The 26,710-nt window shown below is 36.5% G+C and overlaps 1 protein-coding gene across 1 annotated transcript; it reads left to right on the top strand.

Moving 5' to 3' along the window:
* Positions 1–1,139: 1,139 nt before the first annotated feature.
* Positions 1,140–17,570, top strand: LOC135684830 (follistatin-related protein 1). The gene is made up of 11 exons (XM_065200511.2): positions 1,140–1,287; positions 1,498–1,542; positions 9,216–9,246; positions 9,916–10,134; positions 11,063–11,119; positions 12,022–12,227; positions 12,814–12,943; positions 14,923–14,943; positions 15,598–15,661; positions 16,083–16,126; positions 16,730–17,570. Exons 2-11 carry the CDS (start codon positions 1,498–1,500, stop codon positions 16,786–16,788), a joined length of 876 nt encoding a protein of 291 aa, XP_065056583.1. The 5' UTR covers positions 1,140–1,287; the 3' UTR covers positions 16,789–17,570.
* The last annotated feature ends 9,140 nt before the right edge of the window (positions 17,571–26,710 follow it).

Below are 26,710 nucleotides of genomic sequence, written 5' to 3'. Positions count from 1 at the left end.
TGCCTGCCATAAGACTTTGTTTGTAAAGCATAAATTTCTGTATTGAACGACAATTGAACCATAACAAAATCATATGCTTGCATTATTTATTTGTTTGTTTGTTTAAAAAAATGCAGAATGAACGCTACAAAATGAAAAAAACAGTTAAGAGCTTTTACAACCACTAATCAAAACTTCTATCTCTTTAGACCATTTTTACAAAAATTCTTTGGCGGAACATCTTTCAGTTTCAAACTTCTGTATTTTTCGGAATTAATTTTCTATTTCTGCATTATTGGTGACATCCTCTGGCCCAGGGGCGCGGTGGGAATTTTTATGGGCCGGGAAAATCAAGTTTTTAGGGGCCCACCATTTTGTAGCCTGTGCTCCAGACCCTTAATCTGAAGGAAGAGTTAAGGGTCTGGAGCACAGGCTAACCATTTTGATGTTGATTGTTTCTTGTTATCATCACTTATAATATGTTGGAAATGAGCATCGCGGTGGCAGAGTGGGGCCTTACTTCATTTTTTTCTCACAAATCCGATTTTAGAAATGATAAAAGCTTTCTAAGAAAAAATTCCTAGGGGTCACATGAAGATTTCAAGGGGCCTACCGGGTCCCGGTGGGCCACCATGCCCCTGTTGTGACCACTCAAAAAGACTTCTTTGAGATCAGTGTCTGTAACTCACAACCATTTTTAAAAGAATGCAGGAAGGGACTGTGATTTGTATTTGTAAGCAAGGAAAGGTCTCCCAATCTACAACTATATCACTTTTGAAAAAATGAATGGTAAACATTGAAACATACTAAAAACAGAAAGTCTTTGAGTGATTCTTGCACAAAACAATCTAGGGTTATCTTTTTTCCCTCTTTAAACTATCATATGCCTTCCCTTTATCTATTAGGATTGAAATTCAAACTACGTGATTACCATTTAATTTTAAACAATTGTCTCCTTGTTTCTTATCAGTCTTTGAATACATAATGGTGGCCTTGTGTAGAAGTGGTTTCTTTATAGCTTTCATCACAAGTTACAGACCAAATTGTTTCATTGAACCGCATTTTCTCTGTCTGAAAGCTCTATTGGCTAGCTGTAATCCAAAGCCTTCCCATAACAATAGGACACAAAAGAACAGACTAACTTCTCATTGTCGAGCACTTTGTGTCAACATCTCCCGCCGTGTGTGATCATTCTGCCTTCAACTTCGCCTCTGGGCCTCACATTTCTTGGCAGCTTCATTCAATACACACAACGATTCTCGCGTTCGTTTGCTGTTTTATCACTACCATTAAGCTCGAAATACGAAGGTATGAATTACATGAACAATTTAAAGTTTGTTTACATTTTGCTCACTTGCTAAACTATCTCTTTTTATTTACTGAATTTCAACCGGTTTCGCATTTCTAACTCTGTTAACACTCGGATCCATGGTTGCAAGGATATCAGTAGAACTGCGACCATTCTCCTTAGTAAAATTAAATTCTTGCTAGTGTTAACAAGTTTTGTTCCTTTCGTAGATGTGGAAATCAACGTGTGTAGTTCTACTGTGCTTCTTCGCTCTAGTAAGTACAATCCAAAATTCCATCGCCCATTGATATTTGATATTCGATAGAAAATTCCTTTACATTCGAATTCCCCTCATTCGTCAAAATAAGGCCACGATATATTTATATTTCAACTAAAGACAATCATTATTAAAGATTCAAGATTGGCTATCGCTAAACTGATTCTATCAGCTAGAGCTGCACATCATAACTTCATAAAAAGTGTAACATTTCTTGTCGGGTTTGGTTATCAGTTCACATTGTTTATGAGTTGTCGCGGAATATCGTTTAGAATTTGAAAGTATTGATTATAAACATCGCTTTAGAACTGAAAAGCGCTCAATTTTTCTCACTAAAACAGCAGGAAAACACTCAAGGAACAAACAAAAAGGTATTGTCATAAAACTTGAGTAAAAATCTTTTGTGATGCAGCTAGCCACAATTTTAACCAGCTCAATCTGACAACCTCCATACAAGAAATGATTCGGAGACAGGAAGTCGTTCACTTATTTGTTAGTTATTCTTGGGATGTTTCTTTTACTTCTGCATTTTTAACGAAAGGCGCACACTGTTGAGAGGATAAAGTTCCATTGTCTTTTTCGCTAATATATCCGATTGACTGGGACAAGAATGAAACCAAAGTTCCGACCTCGACGACTTTTTAGTGAAGGTTGAGTGACTATAATTTTTTGTTTTCATGTTCACTAAACCAAAACAGACGTGTCTAAATATTTGTCCTACATTTTTTGGCAACGAAGCTCGAATTCCTTTACGGTCTGAATGAATTTGTAAGACGAGATTTTGACTGACACTCGGACAACGAAGTTCAAAATGACCTTGCTGCTCTGCTTGCACATTGGCACGTCCCGGACTGCTTGCAGCCATGATATGTAAATCTTTTTGTAAAAGAGTTAATTACAGCGAAATTCTGCGTTATGATCTGACAGCACTGGGTGAAAATAAAGGCTCCTGCTGGATTTGAAGATGGGTTTTCCTGGAAATTTCTGATGTGAATGGATAAAGAGCTTTTGCCCTCCCATAATCTTTGATAATTGATCACAATTTTCTCTTTTCTTTATTTAGTTTTTCTGCCTGCGGCATGTTTCCTTTCTGATACGCGGTATTACCGTCTAGGCGAATTTTCATTTTCTTTGAGCCATGGTGCAATCTTGCTTGAAAAAATCAAACAGCTAATCGCCAACAAGCCATGTTACTTAATGACACTCCGTATCTTAATAATGACAACGTTCAGGCTCAACAACAACAGAATCTTTAAATTTTTTACTATCATTACTATGAAAGTAAGATTTAAGAGACAGTGTCACCAGGGTTATAATAATAATGGACAACCAAGAGTTCCTTGTAAAATATTTTTCAAGACCATCAGCTAGAAGTAAGGAATGCATTTGAGCATGAGCAAATTGGGGTTTGCCCCACTCTACCCTGCACCCCCTACTTATACACTCATTGTGGTGTCCCACTGGTGAAGAAAAAGAAAAGTTGGGAATTAAGTAGGCACCCTGTCACAATGTGGATATTTCTTCAGACTTTAGAAATAATTTCTTTGCTGTCGCGTTCGCTAACAAAGTAAAATCAAGCAAAGGATTTACCACTACTTTGTGAGCAGTTAAACGCAAACACCTAAAAATGGATCTCTAGTATCTTGGAAGTCAATTCATTGTTAGGATTATTAATATTCCACACAGATTTTGTGGTTTTTGCTTCAATGGGCTAGAATTAAATTTGGCTATTTTCGGAGTTTTGGATAACCATCAGCTAAATTTACATCGCTTGGCACCTCCTTTTTGTCCAGACCCTGTCATTTGATACTTCGATAGTTGCCAGTTAAAGCCACCAGGCAACGAAAGTCTGACTGAATTCGTTGAACGTTTAGCTGGATTTCTATTGCAATATTAAATCTGTGAATATTGCAATATTCATTATGAAAAGGATAATCAGGGTACATCTCTTTGTCAAAATCTATTCGAGCCAATTCACATTACAAATGGTAGAACCAGGAGCGGACGACGAGATGACGTCGCATTCCCATTGTTTTAGAACAAAAGAACATTGTCCTCTAAAGTATTGGGGGGGGGCGGTCACCCCCCAAGTGTCCGCTACTGGGTAGAACAATTGTCACCAAAAACATTCTATGTATGCAGTAAAGTACAACTTTTATCTTATTTCATGGAACGTTTATAGGCTGCTTTTGTTTTGATTTTACTTTTTTTTAAATACATTAAGTTATGCGGAATCCTGGGACTATTGAAAGACGAATTGTGAGGAACTGTGACTCTCAAAGGCTATAGAACCAGAGTGAGCCTACAATATTTAGGCAAAAAGGTGTCCATCATAACATTTTTTGATACGGACAGGTATACTTCACAATTACGGGGTTTTCGCGTATAAATCATAGCTCTTGGTGCTGGACGAGGCCCTTTAGTGTAAGCACCCTTCCATGCAGCAAAAGTGGCCTGAAGGTGAAGTCGTCGGCAATCTCCATTTCAGCCTCACCCAACAGTTGAGCAAAAGCTTCTTTATCATCGTCGCATTAACTGTTAATTCTATCGCATTCTTTATGTTGGCTTGTAAACATAACAATTTACATCTGTCCACCAAACATTCTTCAAATCCACTAAGACGTTAGTTGTTGGATTTCCTTGTGTAAAGACAGAACACCGAAACTATTGTGGTTTGGCAGAGTTAATCAACTGTTGAAAAGAACGACAATGGATTTTACAAACTTCATTGAGATGTTACGTTATTTTCGACTTGGTGTTGCAAAACACCTTTAACAGTAATAGCGAAAATTGACTGTATTTGAATTCATGCATGCTATTCTGCCTGTCTCATAGGTTTGCCAACTGTCTAATGAATGAAGTGTGTCTTTTCATTCAGCAAATTATTCATTCATTCAGAGAAAGTCTTATAATGGGTGAGGCGACCCTCCGTCTTGGAGTCAAGGAGCATGCGCATGGAACTTAATCATTATTACGCATGCTTTTTACTCTAAAACCAGGAGTGTTGCCTTGCACATTACCAGACATTCGCTGGTTTGTCTCTTCAGCGAATACAGTAAGATTGTACATCCATTCATGAACCAATCAATTGTCTTTCCCATCCACAAATTCCTTCATTCATCTTGTAATACATTAATTGATACGGTAAATGACTCCTTAATCCATATATTCCTTTATTCTTTTATATATCAAGGATTCTATTGATTATTTCTAACCACTAATAAAGTTTCTTGCATTCCATCTACATTCTTCTCAGTTTTACATTTATGTGGACACTGAAAAATATTGCCGTAAAGCTTTCTACAGTCTCATTTAACCCCTGATGCAGCCAGTTACCTAAGCCCTCTAAGTGGTTTTGAAATACACTGAAACCCGTTGTCTCTACAACAAGATGTTGCCTGAATTTTCGTGGCAGCAGGTAATGGCATAAAACGGTATTTACGCATAAAGAATGAGTCTAACAGCAAAGTCTGATGCAAAAGCCTTATCTAGCACCCACCCTATCAAGACCCTTTAACTTAACACCTTTAACATCAAGACATTTTTAGACCCTGGTTACCAAGCGCTTCTCTTTTTAGGCCAAACTATCAAGATAAGCCTCATCCATTACTTTCATTGACACTATCCTAATCTAATCAATGCGTTGGGAGTTAAGACGATGAAACAGATACTGCCAATTTTTAATTTACACTTATTTTATATAAGAAACAAGGTCGATGTTGGGTACTCCAGTTTCTTAATGTTCTGGAAATTTCAATACTCATTGTTTCTTAAGAGTTTCTTAATTATGGTGTCATGAATGATATTATGAAATGTTCCTGACCTTTTCTATCACGTCAAGAGATTTGCTTCCGTTCTGACGCTGTATTTAGACGTGGGAGGTATATTTTTATCCCTTGTGTCTTAATTTCTAGGCCAACAGGGCAATCATGTTCTTGGATTTTACAAAATTCCGTTGTTCTCAGTTTTATCACGATTTAATAGTTTCTTAATTCTTTTGCTTCGAGTACTGAAGTTTCTTAATTTTTTCTGACTGTCGAGTACTCGTTTCTTATAGCCAGTTTCTTTTAAAAAAAATGAATGTAGCTCAGTAAAGAAATATCTCACTTAAAGACTGTGATTGCTGTCCAGCCGTATCATTACAAACTTTTCTAGTACCAAACAACATTCTCTTCATTGTTTTGTAATGTTTTTTTCGTATTTAAAGATGCCAAGTAATTCAAGTCTATATCCAAAGTTTGTCAAAATTACCGCAAATATAATGGACGGAGCGGTTTGTCCTCACATTCCAAACAAGGTTCAGTGCAAAGAATGCGGTTGCCTTAGCCATGAAACAGTTGATAATTATCCGACCCATCTTATTTAGAAACGCGTTTATAATCACGAATCAGTGCTGACGTATATTTGCGATTAGTTACCAGGCCTATTTTAAGATGCTAAGTTATTTGTGACAATTGCAAAGTGTTATTGAAAACACCTACGACGTTGTTGCCCCCTAAACGTTCACATAATTGGGCAGCCTCCAAAAAGAAATACACATATTGATAACTTTAGTTCTTAACCTGGAAAACGATTTGGCTAAATACGCTTGCTATTGCAGAGTTGACCAATTATACTCGTTTTTCAACTTCCTCCTTGTCATTTATACAGGGAAATTCGATTTTTTCTCAGCGGCATTTTGAGAGGCCCCTAAAGACCAATTTATAGGGCAAATGATTTGATCTTTTGATGAGGTTGTTTCTAAGTTCCTATCGAGTTGTTGTGGAACATGTGGGTTTAAACAGTTCACCAAAGGAGCACATGTTTTCGAAAAGTTGAAACCTCCTCGGGAATACATTCGCATTAGTGGTATTGCAAGCAGGCTTAAATTGTCATCGTAAAAAAATCATTAGGCATCGATGATGCCACATTGATGGGTGCTAGCTCCCAGTCCTTGTAGGCCTAGGTTAAACGTCGAACTTCTCATGCGCCGAGCCCATTACTTAAATTAGGGGCATGGGAAGAGCGATGTTTAACTTGATTGAATTCGACTGTTTTGATTGAGTGCAGCAGAAAGTACATAGTTGGAGCGACTGACCCTGTCGCATTATGCGGCCCAGGAACGGCCTCAAATTTAACATTGCCCTTTTTAAGCACCAAACTCAATGCATAAATTACTTTAAGGTAATAGTAATTTATTTTGGCTTAAACGGGGCAGGCATGAGCAAGAATGACTTTTAAATTGACAATTACCAAGGTACGATATGTTAAGAGCGGCATCTAACTTCGCGTCGCTCCAAAATTGCGCTACAGTCGCATCGAATGGTATTCAGTTCGGCGCATGATAAGAGCAACGTTTAACTTAGGCCTTATTCGCGTTACTTGCTTGATTGATCAATATCTTCAATGCTGATTTCAATTAAGCAGATAAAAAGGAATAAGAGTGCGGTTGACACTAGGCCAATCTTGTATGGTTTGATCCTGCTACACGCATCAACCATGTTGGTTGTTTTTATCAGCACTGTGAATAATGTGGTGATTAGAAAGGTGGTTTGTTTAGTGAGAGGAGGAAATTTTCTGTGTGTTTTATGATACAAAGAGACAGATGATAAAAGGTTTCGTTCTATTGATCTGATTTTTCATCCTAATAATTATTCCGGCATTGAAAGTGGTCGCGTAACTGTGGCCAGTGGCAAAAGGCTAGCTCAAATATTGCCTATGCTGTTAATAGCATATATTCAAGAATCTCCTTTTAGGTGTTAGCTTGTTTCAGTTAATTTGCAAAAAACCAGTTTAAGATGCTTATGTTTATAGTTTGTGACATTTTGAAACCATTTCGACATTGCTATTTTGGTCCCTCGGTGTCTCACCACGCGCTTCCCGGGTCGTCTACAATGAAGACTCTTCATATTCGTCGTTTCAAGAGAAGAAAATTAACTGATCAATTTCTTTGGGCTGCCTGTAGCTTTTCTTTTACCAGTATTTTGATTCTATCTTTCCTGGCCTCATTCGAAGAAGGCGCGCAAACGAGGTTGCTAAGTAATGTCGGTTTTTGAACTGAGGTGGATTTTAATCAGTCCGTAAACCACGGGGGATTAAGCAGGATGTTTGAGGCTTGACATCGTTCCATTGAGCTTCAGAAATGCCCAGGAAATATGTCTATTTTAATCGGCTATCCTGCTGCCTTTCTATTCAAGAATTTAAATTACTTTTTCGAGAAACCGCGGACAATTTTATTCCCGCTTGTATCAACACACAATAAATGCGTTTCCAGCAGTCACAAATGGTGTTTGCTTCCAAATCTAGATGTGAAATTAATGTAGTTCATTTGTAAATCTAGATGTGAAATTCATTTGTAGCTTTTCTTTTCCTTTCTTCTCTTTTTTCCCGGGTTAAAGCGTTTGGCAAACGTTTTGTTTTAAATTTGGAAAATTTTGGTTCAGTTCGTTGAAAAAGGACTTAGATTCGTTGGTCATAGGCCAATTTAAAGATTTTTGCCAAATTTTAGAAATGCTTTTATTGACTTTTGTTATGATTTTAAGGAGGAAATTAACTGTTCTCCTTCTTCATGTATGGAGTTCGTTCTATGTGACCAAACATTTGAAACTAAAGGCCCTAACAGAAAGGTATCTCTGAGTCGTGAAGCAGATATAAAATTCGTGATGCATCGTCATTCGTGATGCACTGACCATGTGTTCACATTAAACCTGTTATCGAAAACCAGGAAAAGCAAGCAGAGAAGATTATCTTGTTTATTGGAACAAGGCACGCCAATAACTTTGAAAAGGCCCAGGTTCTAGAATTTCATGTGGCAACTGAAGCTGTTTATCATATCCCATGAATATGAATCTCATACTTTTTTAAACCTGCTCCATTTCCCTCCCTTCGTTAGCCTGCTTGAATGGCTACCCTTTGCTTTACTCTAAATTTCCTGACGAGACAAACAGATGAGTCCACACAAGTATATTGCAACATAATATGATTTTACTTTGATTAATTGTTGTACATCTATGTTTGACAAGGCAACCGAGAGGGGTGGCAGGGGGGCCAACTTTCCCAGGTCATCAAGGTCTCCTTTCTGCTCGCTTCACTTGCTTTGGGCCTCGTCTTTCAGTTTTGTCCCAGGCCTCCAAAACCCTTTGTTAACCCCGATGTTTTATGGCATTTAGATATGCTTTATCCTTGCATGAGTCAATTTATATTTAACAGTGCAACAGTGAAAAACTAAAAATATTTAGTTTGAGACAAGGCTTAACAGTGACAATCATCATCAGGTACCATCTTCTATCAGAAGTTTGGCTACCATGACCTTCCAACTATCCCAAAATCTGAGTTTTGGTTTGTTGTCATAGTCATAGATAACAGTGACAATGAATACGCTTAAAGAAAATGTAGTTGAATGCTAGCTAACTAGAATGATTTTTTACAATAGAGTCGAAAAGGAATTTGGTTACATTTAGCTTTATGTTTAAAATGGTGTTGCTCTACCCAAAAGCTTCAGAAAAGCTGGAAATCCTTAAACCTTTGTTCCATCGACAGTTCTTAGATACTTCAAGGGTTTTCGTCAAATTTAATTCATGTGGAAACGCGATACTGTGTGAACCCAAAGGTAAGGCCCATGATGTATAGGTGATGATTGTGGTGTAGGTGGTGGCGTGATGTCACTAATATCGGAATCATTCCTTCTTGCAGGCATCAGCAAAGCGAAAGTCAACCCCCGGTGGTGAGTACTTTGCTTATGAATGTTTCAGTGCGTTAATTGAACAACGTTGCATTCGCCGGAATGAGGCTTATCTGAGTGTAATCGTACCGAGGTTGTTGTTTGGCAATGATGTACTGTTACGTTCAACACTAGGAACTTGAAAGTAGTAGTCTATTTGTTGATATTTTATACCTGTAGGAAAGAAAAAGACTCAGCTCGATAAAATACGTTTGAACCACCTACTTTAGGTCATTTTTTGAAAGTCTGTTGGCAATTGTTGTTTCATATTTTGCTTTCACATCCCATTCCAATGATGCCATTGCCATCCAAGTACCGTGCGAGCTCCCTAAGATAAAGGGTCGAATAATAACAAGGTCTGCACAGTTTGCTCTCTTATAGGATAAAATTATTTTATGAATTTTTCTATTTTATATTCGAATAATTTTTGGCAGTATAGAATTTGAAAATGTCTTTGAAAAAAACAAACATTTTACACCATACTTACAGCGTTTTCGTCTGACTCTCCTCAGACACTAATATATATCAAGCTGTGGATCGAAAAAGGACAATATATTGTATATTCCCACCCTGAGTATAAGATACCACTTTTCTAAACTATTGCTTAATTTTCACGTTGGCATGTTGATGCTGATTTCCCCTTGAAGTAAAGTATTATATTTATCATTTCAGTTGGCTCGTGTGCTAATGTTTTCTGCGGAATTGGACGCGAATGTGTGGAGGGACTAGCAAAGGAGCCAGTTTGCGATTGCATAGAACGCTGCTTTGAGCCACCAAAGCCAATCTGCGCCAGTGATGGTGTTACTTATGAAAATGAATGCGAGATGCACCGAACCGCCTGCTCTGCTGGCAAAGTGTTGAGAAAAATTGCTGATGGATCTTGCAAAAAGGGTAAGAATACTATAAAACTATTTTAAAGCTTTTTTCTTTGAACAAATCCTCTTTTTTGAGGGACTACATTTGGTGCGAGAAAGCAGCCAATGTAAATGCAGATGTTCGGGCTAAGGGTTGACCCCAATTCTTCATGAGTTTGTTGGTAAATTTTTAGTTGATGCAAAAATTCCCTAGTTTGTCGGTAAAACCCACTATCGGTAGGTGAAATAGCACCTAAATTTCTCTTTATCTATGTCTTCGTCGGTAATTTTTACTACTCGTGACCTTCCGCCCCTCTAGTCTAGAAGGACGAGCTACGCCACTGTGAACAAGTTTCTTGCAATAAACAGATTCTTCAATCAAAAATGCGCAAGGATCATTTGTAATTGCGTGAAATATTTTGCAAAGGATATTTTACAATATTGAAGATGAAAGGGCCTATCAAGTTTGAAGTGACCACACCCTTAAGTTTCGACAACCCTTAAACTGATCAACACCCTTTTAGATGTATTCTACGTCGTTTATAATATAAAATATACATAACTACCTTAGAGCAAGCATTGCTTCGATAAAATTTTTACTTCGTATGGAAGTTTAAACCTTTTTCAGACCACAGCCCTTTTGGAAAAGAAGTCTATTTAGCACATTTAAGTAAAGCAAATCAGATATTTAGCACTTCATTATTCTATGTTTGCCATAAACAATTTCAATTATCTGCATCATAAATATGACCTCTCCTTCTTTATCGATGTAATCAGTGATATTCGAATTTCCTCGAATGGGTCAATGAGCACTCGAATTTCATTATTTTTGTGCCTAAAGTGGGGTTTCGATACTCTCACCTCTTTCCCCGCGGGATATGTCTCAAAGTGTCACACAATTGCCAAAGGAAAGCCACATTATGTGGTGCTACGACTCTGATTACGTTTTATGCAAATTGATTTAGAGGCCGAGCTTGAAAAGAAGATAATGGAAGAAGAGAAAAGGAAATCACCCCAACCAGGTAAAAATCTTACCTCTATTTTTAATTGGCTATTTTTTTTAAGAAAATAAAGGAATAAGTCTTTTAAACTTTTACTTACGGGTGACCTCTTGTTCCTTTCTAACTCTTTAATCGTTAAGTGATAACTGCTGACTTTATTTTGATTGTTGGTTACTGGTACTTTCGTTATTAAGTTGCAGAGGTAAGGTTAGAAAATTCTGATCTTGATTTCTATGTCCTTACTTAACAGAAGGATTATATCTAGTAAAATTATATCTGGTAAAACCATTTTTGTGTTTGAATTAAATCTGACTCTCAGTTTGAAATAAAAAGATGTTTGTCTTGGTAACAACAGCTTTCCAATTTACATTTATGGTTGCCATTCTTTGTTTTCTGTCACAAAGTCATTAAAATTCCGATTTTTCTCTTATTATGTGTATACCTAAGTTAGGCATCAAATATGATAGACCTCAGGCAGGATTTTCCGGTGACCCACTGGTTTCATAAGGAATAAATCGCTCGAATGCAAAATAAAAATTAAATAGGAAAACGTTATCAACATTGTCAAAAAATGTTCAAGTTAGTAACTGATGTATAATTAAGGGTTTAAAAAACATTTTTTCTAACAGTAGGAATGGAGTAGTAAAAAGAATCACAAATGAGTCATTTCATTTTGCCATTTCTTGGATAGGTGACAGAGAACAGATATTTAGAACAGTTACGAAAATAATGTTTCGATTCACTTTACATCTGACTTTGTGCAAGTCTTTCGCAAATTGCTTTATTCTACCTTAATTTAAAGCTTTTTGTGATCTACTTGCTTGGATTTTCTTTGTAAGAAAGCTATGAAAAACATTTTTTTGGGTATGTTCAAAGTTTTAAGGAAATTTTATTAATTCGTGTTTTTCCATTGCTGCCAACAGTTGTCTGTCTGGAAAAGGATCGTGATTTACTGAGAGAAAAACTCCTGACCTGGATGAAAAAAGTTAACATTGCAGTTGAATCAGAAAAAAAGGAATACAGGCAAATGCTGAAAGATCTCTTCAAAGTTCTTGATGAGGACAATGATACCAAACTTGATACAATGGAATTCGTCAAACTGCTGGAAGGAAACGAGTCTGTTAGTGAGGTTCGTGATTAAGAAGCAGAAAGGATCCTTAGATTTAGTATCTATAGAACTGAGGATTTGCTTACAAAATTTTATCTTCCTACTGCCATCCCGTTATCCCGCCATCTTGCCATCCCGCCGCCATTCCGCAATCCCGCGCATGTTTCCGCCATATCCCGTATCCCGAAGGGCTATAGTTTCGGATCCTGATTCCGTTACCTAGAAATTCTGTAGCCAATTTCCCACCCATCAAAAATGGCTGATCCTGTCACCCTACCAGACCTATTGTGCACCGTCTTAAGAATATGCTATTTATGAAATGAATTTGAAATCGCTGATCTGGTGTCAAAATTTGATTAGCAAATCGACCAGTCTAGCTTGCTTTGGACATGAATACACTCTTTCAAGCCTCATGACCTCTAATTTAAACTCCAAAACACTTTCCTTCAAGCTTGCATTTGATGGAAAGTAAGTTCCTGTAACCAATCGTATTTTGTACGTTTTTTGCTAGGTGATCTATGAATTTCCATCTCCACTAAAAATTGTGCTGCTTTTGTGTAGGCTAGGTAAATAATATTGGAAGTTATTGGCTTTGTTGTCATTTTAGATTCTGACAAAAGACAAGCACACCAACCCTGTCCTCAGAGGCCTTTGTGCTGATGCACTCATCGCAATCACAGACATCAACTCTGACTACAAGCTTGACTTCGCCGAGTTCATGAAATGCCTTGACCCAAGTAAGTTTGTTTTTTGTGAACTCAGGTTACAGGCTTTTCCCTGATTTTGTCACTACTGGTGTTAGTTATACTGAAATAGTGCCTTTTATTTCATACTAAAGACATTTGTCACACACTTTGAAGAGCTCCTTTTATTAGAAGTAACATTTAACGATGATTTTTAAGAAAGCCCACGACCGTACACAATTTCCAATGCATTAGAAATTTTTGTTCCATTCATTTTTGACAGGTTGGAATTATTATCCATTTGAAGCTTGAATATTTTTCCGATTTTTATTCCGGAATATTGTTTGAGTATCCATTGACCCTATGTTTTTCGTCCTTAAGAACAGAAATCAAGAACTAAAAGCAAATATGACGATTTTAATCCTGAATAATCCATTTGGTTTTCGTAGAGCTGGGTCCCAATAATAGCCCCAAATTCCTTTCCCCCAGAATAAAAGTAACATTAAAGAACCTAGCTTATGTGTTATCATCAGCATTAATTATTATGTGCGAATAAAGGAGAGGCCACGATAGCAGGCTGCTCGACGGACTCCGGAGGAAATCTTGCGGCGAAAAATAGATAAAAAAGTAGTGTATAAGGAACACCGCAACCCGACGAGAATAAACAACAACAAACACACAAATCAGTGATGGCTAATATTTCGCCCCGGCTACTAATTAATTATTATTCTGCGCTAAATGTTCAAAATTTGATGCGGAGAGCTCTGGCTGCAGAACCCAACAACTGGATCCTCAGCCTGCATCATTCTGCCTCTATTTTGAGGCAGATTTGTAGTTAAGTGTTACAGGGTTGCGATGCACTTCCATGCTCTTTGTGGTATTATTTTGTATATTGTGTTTATTGTCAATTGTTATACGCATAAGTAAAAAATAGTTGATGCAAGAATTTATTCAACATTAAGTTTTAGTGTGTATCACAAACAAATTAAGTATTACTAAATAAACCTCACAGGGCTAGTTGATTAGATTATTTAAAAACACGCCCTTTGTTAAATGGAGTGAAGCGCTAAATTTACAATGTCAATAGGTTAAACGTAACTTCGATTGAAGAGAAACAGTAATAGAATCGGATTTAGCTCCATTTATGTATCAATCGCAAAATATTTTCCGAAACAATGCTAAAATATGCGTCCTCCATCCTTGAATACACCAAGGAATTATAATTCTAACCATCCTTTGTTCTTTTGCTTGTTTTCAACTTTCCTTTAACAATACATTGGCAATATTTTGGGCATGTAATAAAGCAGTCATTTTATTTATCACAAGAACGATTCAAATCTGTGTTTATAAGTTACATAATATTATTTCATTTGATACTGCCACGTTAAAACAGGCTGATTTATATGAAGTGTTAGATTGCAAGTCTTTCCTGACTAATCTCTTTCCTGAAGTATACTGAATATTTCTTAACTAGAACTATTTTAACATCCTAGTTTTTTAGATTAAAAACAAACACATCAGGTGTTTTGAATTAAATCATCACTGCCTCTTATTGATTGAAAGTAGCTTTGAAATTAACTAATCATGTACAATGATAGTTAACAGCCTTGTTTTGAAGAGATGTTGTACAAACAATTGATACACCAATTATATTTACTGCCTCATTTTGAAACCTAAATTTACGACTTTCACATCCTCAATTATGCAAGCTTGCGTGTCGTGCAGTATCCTGTGACAATCCAACTTTAAAGTAACTTGAATTTATACGAGAAAAATAAGCAGGTTTAAAAAAAGCCGTCTCAAACGTAGCCTGTTGTCCTTTTTTCTTCGTTGGTATCATTAATAAACTGTTTAACGCTATTTCTTCCTAAAATGAATATCAAGGACACTAGCAACCAATTTCAAACGTGTCTTTAGTGAAAAAAAAGCTACTCAAAGAACTTTAAAGTGAAGGTTTTAGCAAAACGATGCAGCTAATCGAATTACTGTTGTTTTTTACTGACATTGCTGATATCTTCTTGCTTTCTTTTCAGAATTTAAGCTTCCAGTAAAACGTACGTATATAACACTTTTTCAACCTGCAAAAAATTTTTTTTTTATTTGGTGAATAGATTTGTTTTGTGAATGTATGCTTTTGCAATATTTTATTGGTTTTCACCTTACCTCAAGTTGCTGCTTTATTGAAGAGAACTATGTCCCGTTGCTGATGGGATACGAAATCACAAGTCTATTGTGAAGTCCAAACAATGGGAAATTTAAATGGCCAACGAAATGCATCGGAATATAGTGCCCTTAAAGGCAATTGGCAGATGTAAAAGTGACCCAAGCCACCTGTCAATTAATATTAGCCAATCAATTAGCATGTGAATGGAATCACACTCACTGATTGGTCAATTCTTGGCTTGGTCGATCGCCTTTAATGGTTGTGCCTGTCTAGACCAATTGAGCCAAAAGACAAGGCATACCTGGAGTAGATTCCCTTTTCATGCCAGCACAAAGCTTATCCCAACTGAAATTAGCCTTTTCTGGTAGCGTACATCTGTTAATTCGCTGATTTTTATGAATTGTGTGTAAAAATGGGTGTTGCTGTAACGGATTATACCTTATAATTATGTAAAATTTAAAATTTTAAAAATATTTTAAGCATTTTCCTATCGATTTCAGTTTACTAAGACGGTGTAAATGAATCATTGCTTGTTCTTTTACAGATTGTGCACTTGGAGACAGAAAATACAAGGATGGTGATGAAGTTCCACAAGGTTGCAACAACTGGTAAGCCCCTTTTGTGTTTATAGTCGTTAATTATTTTTTCACTTCCAAGATCTTTCTCCTACCATGCCCTGAGCTACAGGACGTTTGGAAGCTAGGGTCGTGAGCAGAGAAAAGAAGAACTTGTATCTTAGAAAAGAGGCAAATTGCGTCTTAAATACTATAGGAATCACTCGCAGATTTAGGCGTTAGATCTATCTGATTTCAGAAATCCCTTGCCTCCGATATCATGCAAAGAATGCATAATGCAGCTTAGTATATTGATCTTTTTTGTACATTTGGTTGTAAAATAAATGCCCCTCCCCCCCCCCAAAAAAATATGAATTATTTGAATAATTTTCTTATTGGTTTGTGACCATTGCACTTATTCGCAAATTTTATATATTTTCTACATATTTTAATCACTAATTACCTTTTCTCCTAGCGTCTGCGCTTGCGGCAAATGGGTTTGCACTGCAGTCAATTGCGGTAAGCTTTTTTTTTGCATTTTCCTAATCATTGTAAAACATCTTTTAAAGCTTCCATATTTCAAGAACTTATATTGCCATAAATGCTTTATTGCTGAATGTTTCTATTTCATTTATTTATTTCTGGTCTCATTTTAAGCCTTTTTTTAAATCTGAAATTTATTGTTAGGACTTTGCTTTTTTTCATTACTGCTTTTTCTCTACTCTACAATTTTCTCTCGTCTGCAAAAGTTTTTCTGCTGTCGGTATTTTTGTAAGTGTATACATGAATTTTTGTGATGTATGTATTCGTCACCATCTGTTTAAATCCTGTCACTGAGCCACTGCCATTTTCTAAGGAGCCATTTCATAAACCTGTCTAGCTGCTTCCTTTATTGTCGGTACCAAACTTGCCAACCCTGTTTTGTTTCTCTCTGTTATCTGAAACAACAAACATCTGTTGAACATTTTTCACTGCATTTTTATTTAACAGATTTGTAATTTGTAACATATTTAACCGACCATTTTTGGGTTAATTGTGTACAATAACATTTAAATGTGTATCTAGATGCTTTCACCCTTGAAGGCTGTGGCTTATTCTATAAAATTGTTTTTGTTCTTCCAGATAACTCTGTTTACTCGCAATTTGAGAAGAAAGACAAGAAAGCATCAAAAATGCCATAAGAAAAACGACGATTTATAGATATTAGATAAGGAAAAACCTTGCTATTCAACTTCATCATGTAGAATTATGAAAAACCACTGACGAAGATCAATTTGCACTGTAGCAAATCGCAGCATATTGTTTGTAGACATTATTTTCGTTTTTCTTATATTGTTGTATTTGTATTAAATATTAGCCATTTATAAAAGTTTAAAAACAATATTTTGAAGTTTTGAACAGTTTTTATAGGATTGGAAGACGTTTATTTTGCCATATTTTTGAATAAATAATGTCGTTGTAATGTCATGTTGTTTCGTTAGTAAATAATCCTGAAGTTTGTTTTATTTTGTTTACAGTTTCGGGTTTAGATAACCATTTTCCTCATAGTTTTTAAGTATAAGGGTTCACTTTGTTTAAGGGTTTGTTCAAGGCTTCTATGTTAGTCAAGGCAATGTTAGGCTGTCTGTGCAACCTTTTTTGATTACAGCTTACACCATATATTACTAGGCCTGCTGAAATCTGAAGGTTCGTCCATTTTGATCAAATGCAAGTACTTCATGTAAAAGGCAAGCTGGTTACAGGACTATTTTCTTTGAAAGGTCTTAGCGTACGATAGCTAAGAATTGATCGAAACTAGGTCTGCATTTTACCAAAGGAGTCCTTGAACGCCTCGGGATAGTTTTTCTTGCTACTGGTAGTTCTATTTAAGCGTTTATAACAGTGATTCGTTGTCTTGTTACTATCTGCTTAAAATGAATTGTTTTTGGTCTTTCAGAATTAACATTAGGTCAACGTGTTTTCATTTTCCACTTGTGGTTTTTGCAGCATTCTTTATGTGCAGATACAAAGAGAGGGAGAGCTTCATGAACAAAGTGAAGTAATTTAGAGTAGGTATGGATGGAGCACTCTGTTAACATTGACTTTGAGAAGGGGGCAACATCTGTTTAAAAAGCTTGACAGATACGTGAAATGGTATTGTCATGAGTCACAGGTCAATGAATTGTTATTGAAAATCTAAGTCATTCGGAAATAGAATTTCAACAGTCACATGAGGCCCGCCTCATTCAAGAGAAACGTGGTAGGCCTAACTATATATGGGTAGGCCAAGCAATTTCAGATAACGTATGCAAACATGAAAATGGTTCAGCTTGATTAAATGAAATTTAATCACGTTTAATATGTGACAGGGTACGTCTTTTTCGTGCCCCTTGGGCTTTGGTTTTGACTCAGATTGCACGATTGTGAAGTTTGTGTCTATTGTAGCAGTGCTCGAGTATGCATTACATTGTGTCTTTAATACAGCCAAGGCAACAAGCGTGCAAATGTGTATTGGTTTCGGGTATATAAATTTTACCTTGGCATAGTTTCATCCTCGCACGTTACAAGGCAACCTGAAGTTGGACTGTGGAGAGCAAAGGTTTTTGCCTTATTTGCTAACGGTTTTTGTTTAGTAACCTGGAACAGATAAGTATAAAAACTAAGGATTTGTTCTTGGAGGCAGTCGTGGCTAACTGTTCAAAGTTTGATTTTTGGGCATCATTGGTAAGTGAAATCTCTTTCCTATCAACTACTCAAACAAACTTTCAAAGAACATTTCCAAGGAGGAGGCTTGTGATACAGACAAAATTTCGAGGGTCAATAGCATTTGCACCAAGCAAGAAGTGATCAGAATCGAATGATCCTGAACTCAACACTCTTACAAAAAAGCCATACAGTATAATCCGGTTATAACGTACTTTAAGGGACCAGTGTATTAAGTACGTAATATCCGAAGTATGTTGTAACGAGGGTAAGTAAAATATTGACTAAAACCAAGCACATTTTTTGCCGGGACCAAGCACACCAGTACTTTATATCCGAAAGTACGTAATAACCGAGTACGTTATAACGGGATTCTACTGTACAAAAAATAACTTCAGACTCGCATGAAGTTATCGCTCACGGGAAATTTAGGCTCGCATTGCAAAAATAGTGTTCAAAATGTGATCCTTCTTTAAAAACTGAACATCTTCACATGTATCTGCTAGAAATGAAAAGGTCGTTTTTGAATAGAGGGGAGTTCTACTTGCAGAGTGCTTATGGGGTATATAAATTTGTTGAGGTCTGCCTTGGCAAATTGTTGTCTGTCGTATCTTACAACGTTGGGTACGCCACTGTGTACCAAATGTGAATGTAGGTGATGTGTTTCGATTAAGGAAATGACCTCTCAAAAAGCAGTAACAATCATTAGTCGTTTTCTTTTTCATCAGAAATAAGGCACCAAGGAAACACGCATAGCTACAAACAACAAAAGGAAGAAAGAATGAGAATTAGAAATGAAAAATGAAAAGAGTTACCTTTTTTCCCGTTTGCTAATACGTCTGGTAGTGAATAATTATGAAGCTCTTTTAGTAACTGCTCAATTGTTATGCTTTGTATCTATGGATAATTTGATTTAAGAATTTTTCAACTTCATTCAATAGTTAATTAGCTGTTTGTAATCATTTCAACTGACGATTGTTAATCAGTTGCCAGAGCTACAATGTCTGCCAAAGGTCTTGGTACACTAACGTCAGTTTTCAAGGGCAAATTGAGCCATTCCTCTCCCTCACCTCCCTCCCTTGTGAACAGTGTTGCCCTCTCTCTTATGAACAGTGTTTGTTTACTACAAATGACGTTGGGGATTAGGAAGTACTTTTCCCTGTGACTTGTAGGAAAACCTTTTAAATTCTCAATATTGTATTGGGGGAAAGTGGTGTGCGGGAGCTGGAAAATTCGAGAAAATAATTGAAAAATGTAAAAACATAACGCATATTACTGGGTGCTCCAAGTACTTTTTACGGTGATTGTAGATTGCCTCATTAGAAAATTCATCTTAATATCAAGTAATATCAGGGAAAGGTCCGGGGTCATATAGCTACGCCCTAACAAGGGGAAGGATGGAGAAGTTTGGAAGAGAGGGAGGTAAATTCAAATTGGTTTATTGTAGTTTTGATTCAAAACAGGTTCAAACACGCTGGGAAGCAAGGAGAAGGTAGAGCGTTCCAAAGTTTACGTTTTATAGGGAGGAATGACAACCTTGATAAGAAACACCAGGGTAACAGTTGCCCAAAATATAAGAACAACATAAGGAAAAAGGCAGGCTGAGATTCAACATGACCCAAGAAATAAAATACCAGCAAAAAATTATGAATTAAAGCAACTGAAAGACAGAAAGCGGTAAGCAAAATAGCATTAATTACTTGATCGAGAACCAGTTATGTCCAGGCACTACTATTCAAAGGAAATTCGATTACAAAAACAAGAAGCACAATAAGAAACACGCGAGGTAGAAATCGAGCGAAAAGTAAGAAACGCCAAGCCGAGACTAAAGCTATGTTACGTACATGTCTCAGGGGACCAGGGAAAATATCTCCTGGGAGCAATGTCGGTTATAAAATCTATGAGATCGGTGACACGACACCGACGAGAAAGAGGTTGAAGAGACTTTGTGGGGTTGCAGTTTAGTGTGGTGGAATTACGATTCTACCCGGACACCAATTATAAAAAGCTGTAACTTGGCACATAGGTTCCATACGATACTGGGAATAACCAGAAAAAAGCCATTGGACATTGGGAATTCCTTATTTGGGCAAATTCCATATGGCCCACTGATCAGCAGGGGTTCAAATTTTGATGTCGCTAAAACCACATTATATGTACATATTCTGACAGACAGTTTCATGCTGAACAACTTTTATTCAATATACACGCCCTTACAATGTGGAAATAAGTACTTTCTAGTCAAAAATAGCAGATAGGAGGCAACTGGGCAATAGAATGTATACAGTGGTGGCGCCAGGGGAGGGCTAGGGCGCTACAGTCCCTCCATCGGAAGCATCTAGCCCCCCTATCGGAGGAAAATATTAGGTTATTGTCGGAGCAAATTTGACAAAGTGGCAGGTTAAGTGTTCCGCTAAACATTTTGAAATTTCTGCAATCCGTGTATTATTTTGAGAAAATCTGCGTCCGGAAAGTGTGTAGAATTCCCTCGTTCCGTTGAGAAATTGCCAGATCTCCGCAATCTACGAAAAATTTCTCTAAAATTCTGTTTTTCATGACATCTTCATTTGGAGAAAAAAGGCAAGGATCTACCCTGTGCCTTGCAGACAAATATTCTTGCTGGTAATAACTGCGGGTACGAAGGTCTTTTAATGCAGAACACGGGAAAAGGTAAACCACGTTGAAGTATATATATTTGTCTCAGGATTTTCCAATTTCCAAGTCCGGGTTTTCCGTTTTTCATAACTATTTTCCGGGTTTTGGGTCCTAGGTACTCTCAAAACACCCTCTTTTTCATGTGCGCACTTCTCAATTGAAAAGTTTGCAATTTTTGGGATTATAAGTAATTTGGAAGTTATCTCTTTTTCTGGTAAAGAAGGGCATAAAGGGAATATTACTGGCCCAGCATCAAGCTGTAGAATTGTGCAGCCACTTTGAATTTGCACTGAATATGGCAGTGTTTTTTAACTCTTAGTAACAAAAATTACTAAGATGGAGGATGTCAATGAAAAAAGTTGAAAAACTGTCAGAATTGAAATCTTCATCTTTAAATTAGTTTATAATGAAAAAAATCATGTTGTTTGGACCGTTCGGTCGCGAGTTATTTAGATATTTCTTTAGATTTGACCGGAGTTTGCTGCTGCAGTAAAAAAAAATTCACTAGAGTCAGCCCGGGCTGAGTGGGCCCGGGTTGAGTCAGCCCGGGCTGAGTGGATATTATCATACTTTATCTTATTCACACACTTTGATTTTGCATCGATAGAATTTGCGATATAAAATGAAAATATTCAGCAAAAGGATCAGCCATTTTTCCGCGCGCTTTTCAATATTCACTCGTCCCACATTTTTTCTGTCCAATCACCACTTATTTGCATATTCTAAGGGTACGTATGTTAAATAAAAGTTATTCAGCATGAAATTATCTTTCAAAAGATGTACATACTATGTGGTTTTAGCAACATTAAAATTTTCAACCACTACTGATCAGTGCGCCATTATGGTATTTGCCCAAATAAGGAATTCCCAATGTTCAATTGATGGGGCTTTTTTTCTGGTCATTTCCAACTTAGTATAGAACATCTGTGCCAACTTACAGCTTTATATTATTTTTATCCGGGTTAGACCGTTTTTATATCTAATTCCACTACACTAGTTGTTGATGAGGCGAATGGCTTTGGATTTGATTTGTCAATGAGGCACAGGAAAGATTTATGAGCAACACCAAATATTATAAATATAGACCAAATACCAAATACACGTTCATATTTCTGTCTTAAAAACGACAATGCCAAAGAAATCGGAGAACATATCGACGGGAAGTAGCAAGAAGCCTGATAAGAACTTCACATGGACAGATGAGTGAACTGCTTGGCTGCTCCAAGGTCTTTCCCAGAATCGGCGTGGTCGTCGATTTCTTCTTGAAGCTTTCAGAATAAGACTTATTCTTTGTAGTCGTGAATTGCTATCGTCAACTATCGATTCCAAGTTGCGTTGGCTAACTCTATAGGATCTTTCAGATAGAGCAGCTAGCAGAGCGTTTAGCCTTGCTGCAGCAGCTACAGAGCTTAAAAATGCAAACAGAGATAGTATGATGTTTTCATCCATAATAGTTCAGGAAACAGCGAAAATGACATGAAATATTAACAAAAGCGCGCCAATCTTTTCTCTTGCGCCGTTTCGTTATCATATTTAAATGGCCTCAATATGAAACAGAATAGCCTCACTGTGTATGCGTAAAAAATCTTATCCGGATAAAACTGTTTACACTCCCCTTTGCTAGATACGCTTTCGTAGCAGGATAAATATTTGTACGGCAAAGCGGATAGATATATACACGGATAAAATACGCTCGTGTAGACGGAGAGCCTATCCGCATAAATTTTTATCCGGATGAAAATTTATCCGGATAAAACACTCTAGTGTAAACGGGGTCTCAGTGCTTGAAGATATATATCTGCTAAATGTTTGTTAAACATAGAAACTTGGTCCGCTTCCCTCCTCTACAGAGAAACAAAAAGGGTCGAAGCTGCTTTTTTGTTTCTTGATCTTTCCTGTGTTTTCTAGGTTTTTGTGTTTCTCTTTTTCTCATTCATTTTCCCCTAACTATTCCTACTGGTTATTGCAATTGACATTGAGAAACGCCTTTACTAGAACTTTTCAAAGTGGTTTTAAGCTTATGCAGAAGCTCAGACACGAAATACTGTCCCATCCATTTTTGTATAGGTTGAAAGCTTAAGTGTAATACAAGACCTTTGAAAGCACTGGTCTTGTTTGAATTCAATACACTTGACGTATAGATAATTGTTAAATTTATTTGAAATTTTGATAAAATAATCTTCTAACATTCTTGCAATGCGTCGTATTAATCTATTAGAAATATTTTTATCTAAAAATGCTATTTTAATCACAAAGCGTTTAAGGTTTTAAACTTCATATCCAAAGCCAATTTCTCAAACTTGATTTTCTTCATGCACTAATCTGATAAACCCCTTTTTACAATAAAATCATTCGATTCTTTTTATATCAAGTATATTGTCATGATGCATGACCTGCATTCATGGGTACCAGTCTCACTTTAGTCAGGTATCCAGGGTAATTTATCTAGTGCCGGGTCAAGTATATGTCTAAATAAATTGATTTGTTACTAATTCCCCTTTATGGTTCATAATTCGATGAGAAAAAAATATGGTTGTATAATCATCCTGTTCATAGAAATAGACAAAGTTCTGTGCATGTAGCAAAAGGATGATGTTTTGCATGCCAGGAAAAGCAATGGGCCTAAATTACTACGTTGTGGAGATCCAGAGTCTATCATGTAGGAGTCATGTCTAGTCCTCTCACCAAAGCGTGCACCGCTGTCTTTACAATATTGTGCACTATGCAAGGCCAATAGACCGGTAAATAGCAATCTCTGTTGAAGGCTATACTCTTTAAAGGTGTACTTACATGGATTTCGTTTTTGTTTAATGGGTTTTGGTAGCTCCAAGTTCCCACTTTTATAGCGAGAATCTAATTGAAATGGCAGCAATATGTTACTTTCCATAGGATTGCCACATAAGATGCATATATATTTGAATAAAACAAAATAACTACCATACATAGATGCATAAATTTAATTTTATGGCGACTTGAGTTTCTGAATGGGACGTCAAATTAATCTGATGACTAAGATTCAGAAATATTTTTATCGTATTCTTTTTTAAAAGTTTCGTAAAAGCATTGTTGAATTATTCATCTAAATTTTCATTAGATTTTTATTCTGTGCTTTTCTCTCTTTTATCAAATTTTAGTTAGTTGTGCCCTCTGCCTATACAAAACTCTGACAGATTTCATGGTGAGAGTTACTGTATTCGCAGTACACAAGTACCCAATAAAAAAATAATACCGTTAAATTTCCTTTTGAAAAAATAGCAAGTGATATTTTTGTAGTTTATGATTACAAAAGAGCCACACAAAAGAGATTACGTGCCAAAGGGTACTCTTGTTCTCCAAGATAAACGTGATCCAAGGATTATAAAGATATGCAGTCATAATAATAATGATATTTCGATTCAATCGTCAGCTCCCGAAATCAAAGACTTAGGTTATCAAATGTGCCGAGCTTTGATCTATAAATGATCCACGAAAATATTCCTGGTAAAGCAAAACTATACAGAAACAACTGTTACCGTCAACAAAGCTAGAAAATTATTTTTGACGATTAATTATGTGGGCCAACGATTTAATGTTTGGGAGGTGATTTCAGTTTTTGACTTTGACAAAAGGAAAGTATGATTGAAGTTAAAAGAATTATATGTGCGTTTGAAAGTAGATGACATAGTACTTTATGCAGAGCAAGCCCGAAAGACCAAAAACATAACCAAAATAAAAAAAAATTTTCAAAATCAACCCAAAAAATAATTACTGACGAGAAACTCAATAATAAACTAGTAGGGAGAAATTTCCGAAGATCGAGAAAAGATAACTTCTTACTCTATTCAGCCTGTGACCTTGTAGGAATCTTCATTCAAAGAAGTAGGAATAGCACAGTTTTCATCGAATGGTGAGTCTAGAGAATAGTTTGTTTTTGTAGTATAAACCTTTCATATAGAGCAGAATGAATCTATTTAACATCAATCATTCACATAAATGTATGGCCAGATAGGGTCTGTTCACAATTAAATTTGCATGGTAAGGAATGAGTCCAACCAACTTAACTCTCCTGGAAAGGGGATTGAGCACACTACCTGAGAACAAAGAGTCTAATAAGGAAATTGAATTCTTTCTCTGCTGTCTTTGTTTTATTTTTGCTGATATGGAGTTTCGTAGTGAAATGAGCTTCATCTATGTTGCATGCATGCATTGACGGAATGCTAGAGGGAAAATGGGGCTTCTGGGTGTCTTGAATATTATTTCAATTGGCTTTTTTTTACTAAGACTAGAATAAATGTTGATCTTTACCACTTTTAGTTATAGAACCCGGAGAACTTCAGTTGATGATTTTCTTTCACATATAAATCATGCTTTTCATTCTATCTTTATCTACAAGTCTCAGATACTTGTGTTCTCAAACCACTCTACCTGATATTGACCCCCATCTGCCAACAAGAGCACATTTTGTTCTAGACCAATCAACGGGTTTGTTTACCAAATGTCATTAGCCAGTCACCGGCCTCCATTTCGAGCTTGATTTTTGAATGTTTCAACCCAAAACACAGTTGCTGTGGAGAAAAACCTACCCCCATACTTTTGCCCGGGAAAAAATCTACGTTCTTTAACCTAGAAGGTTTTTCAAACTTAGTTTCTAGAGTAATTTTTTCGTACAAATCTCGGAGCCCTAAGCAGAAACACAAACGGTGTCTAAAATATCTGCACTGAAACATCACCTATTTCCCACCAGAGACCTACCTCCAAAAATGGCCAGCCCCTAATTTACTTTATATGAAGCTTTCGTTAATTAAACAAGGAAACATTTTAAGATTTGAGTTACCTGATAGTTTGCGCAAGCAAATCACCCAGCTATCACTTGGGAATAATGTATTTTCTTTAAAAAACTAGGCTTTATAATTGCCTATTCCCTCCTCTACACTACCGCACGGGATGCCTAGGCCCTTTCTGAACATTCCTCCTGAGCATCACAGACAATGAAACTCAAACCACTTTTGTGAAGCCATTAGACATCAGTCGATAGTTTGAAGCTAAAAAGGCCAAAATATTGGCAATACTTTCAATTCAATTTTTGAGAGATATCATCTTTTTAAAAGTAACAAAGACCCATTTTTCTTGGACAGTCTCAAAGCCTTGAAACCTTACTGATACCTGCTAAAAGGTTTTTAGAACAAGGCATGATAACTTTAGAAATATCTTTGCTAAATCACATTTAGTTGTTTGAGAACCAATATGATCAAATTGGCCTTGAATTTTGTGGCAAGTGATACATTATCAGCCTTTGGTCGTTTCAAAGCTATTTTCAGCCGAACGTCTTTTCAAGGCATTTGAGGCACGCTACTGCCAATAGCGAAAATTTTGGTAACTCACTCCCCTCACGAAAGTATCTGGAAAGTTTAGAATTTACAATTTATAGGTTTTTGATTGCAAAACTGTTTTCTGAATATCCTTGAATTTTTTCTACAAGTTTCTTTGGCCTTTGAACTATTTATTTGTCTAAAAAAATTATTTTATCCATGTGTAAGTAAATGTTGTGAGGGTTTTTGTCAAGCTGGTAGCGAAGGAAACGAAAATGAATCCCAGTCACCTGACATTTGACATCCGTTGATTTTCGTAAGGCAAGTAGCGCAAAGGTTTCTTATTTTAAGAAAAAATATATAACAGATGAAAAGGGCAGAAGTTTTGCAACAGTTTGATGACTTGTTTCATTTTGTAAGGGTTTCTCAAAAAATTATTATCACTAAATTAAAGAGTCGTTATCATCAGCCTGAATTT

Source organism: Rhopilema esculentum, chromosome 21 (genome assembly GCF_057945365.1).
Source record: "Rhopilema esculentum isolate cy_ngs chromosome 21, ASM5794536v1, whole genome shotgun sequence".
NCBI lineage: Eukaryota > Metazoa > Cnidaria > Scyphozoa > Rhizostomeae > Rhizostomatidae > Rhopilema > Rhopilema esculentum.
Note: the sequence above shows the minus strand (reverse complement) of the source record. Positions and strands in the feature narration are given on the sequence as shown.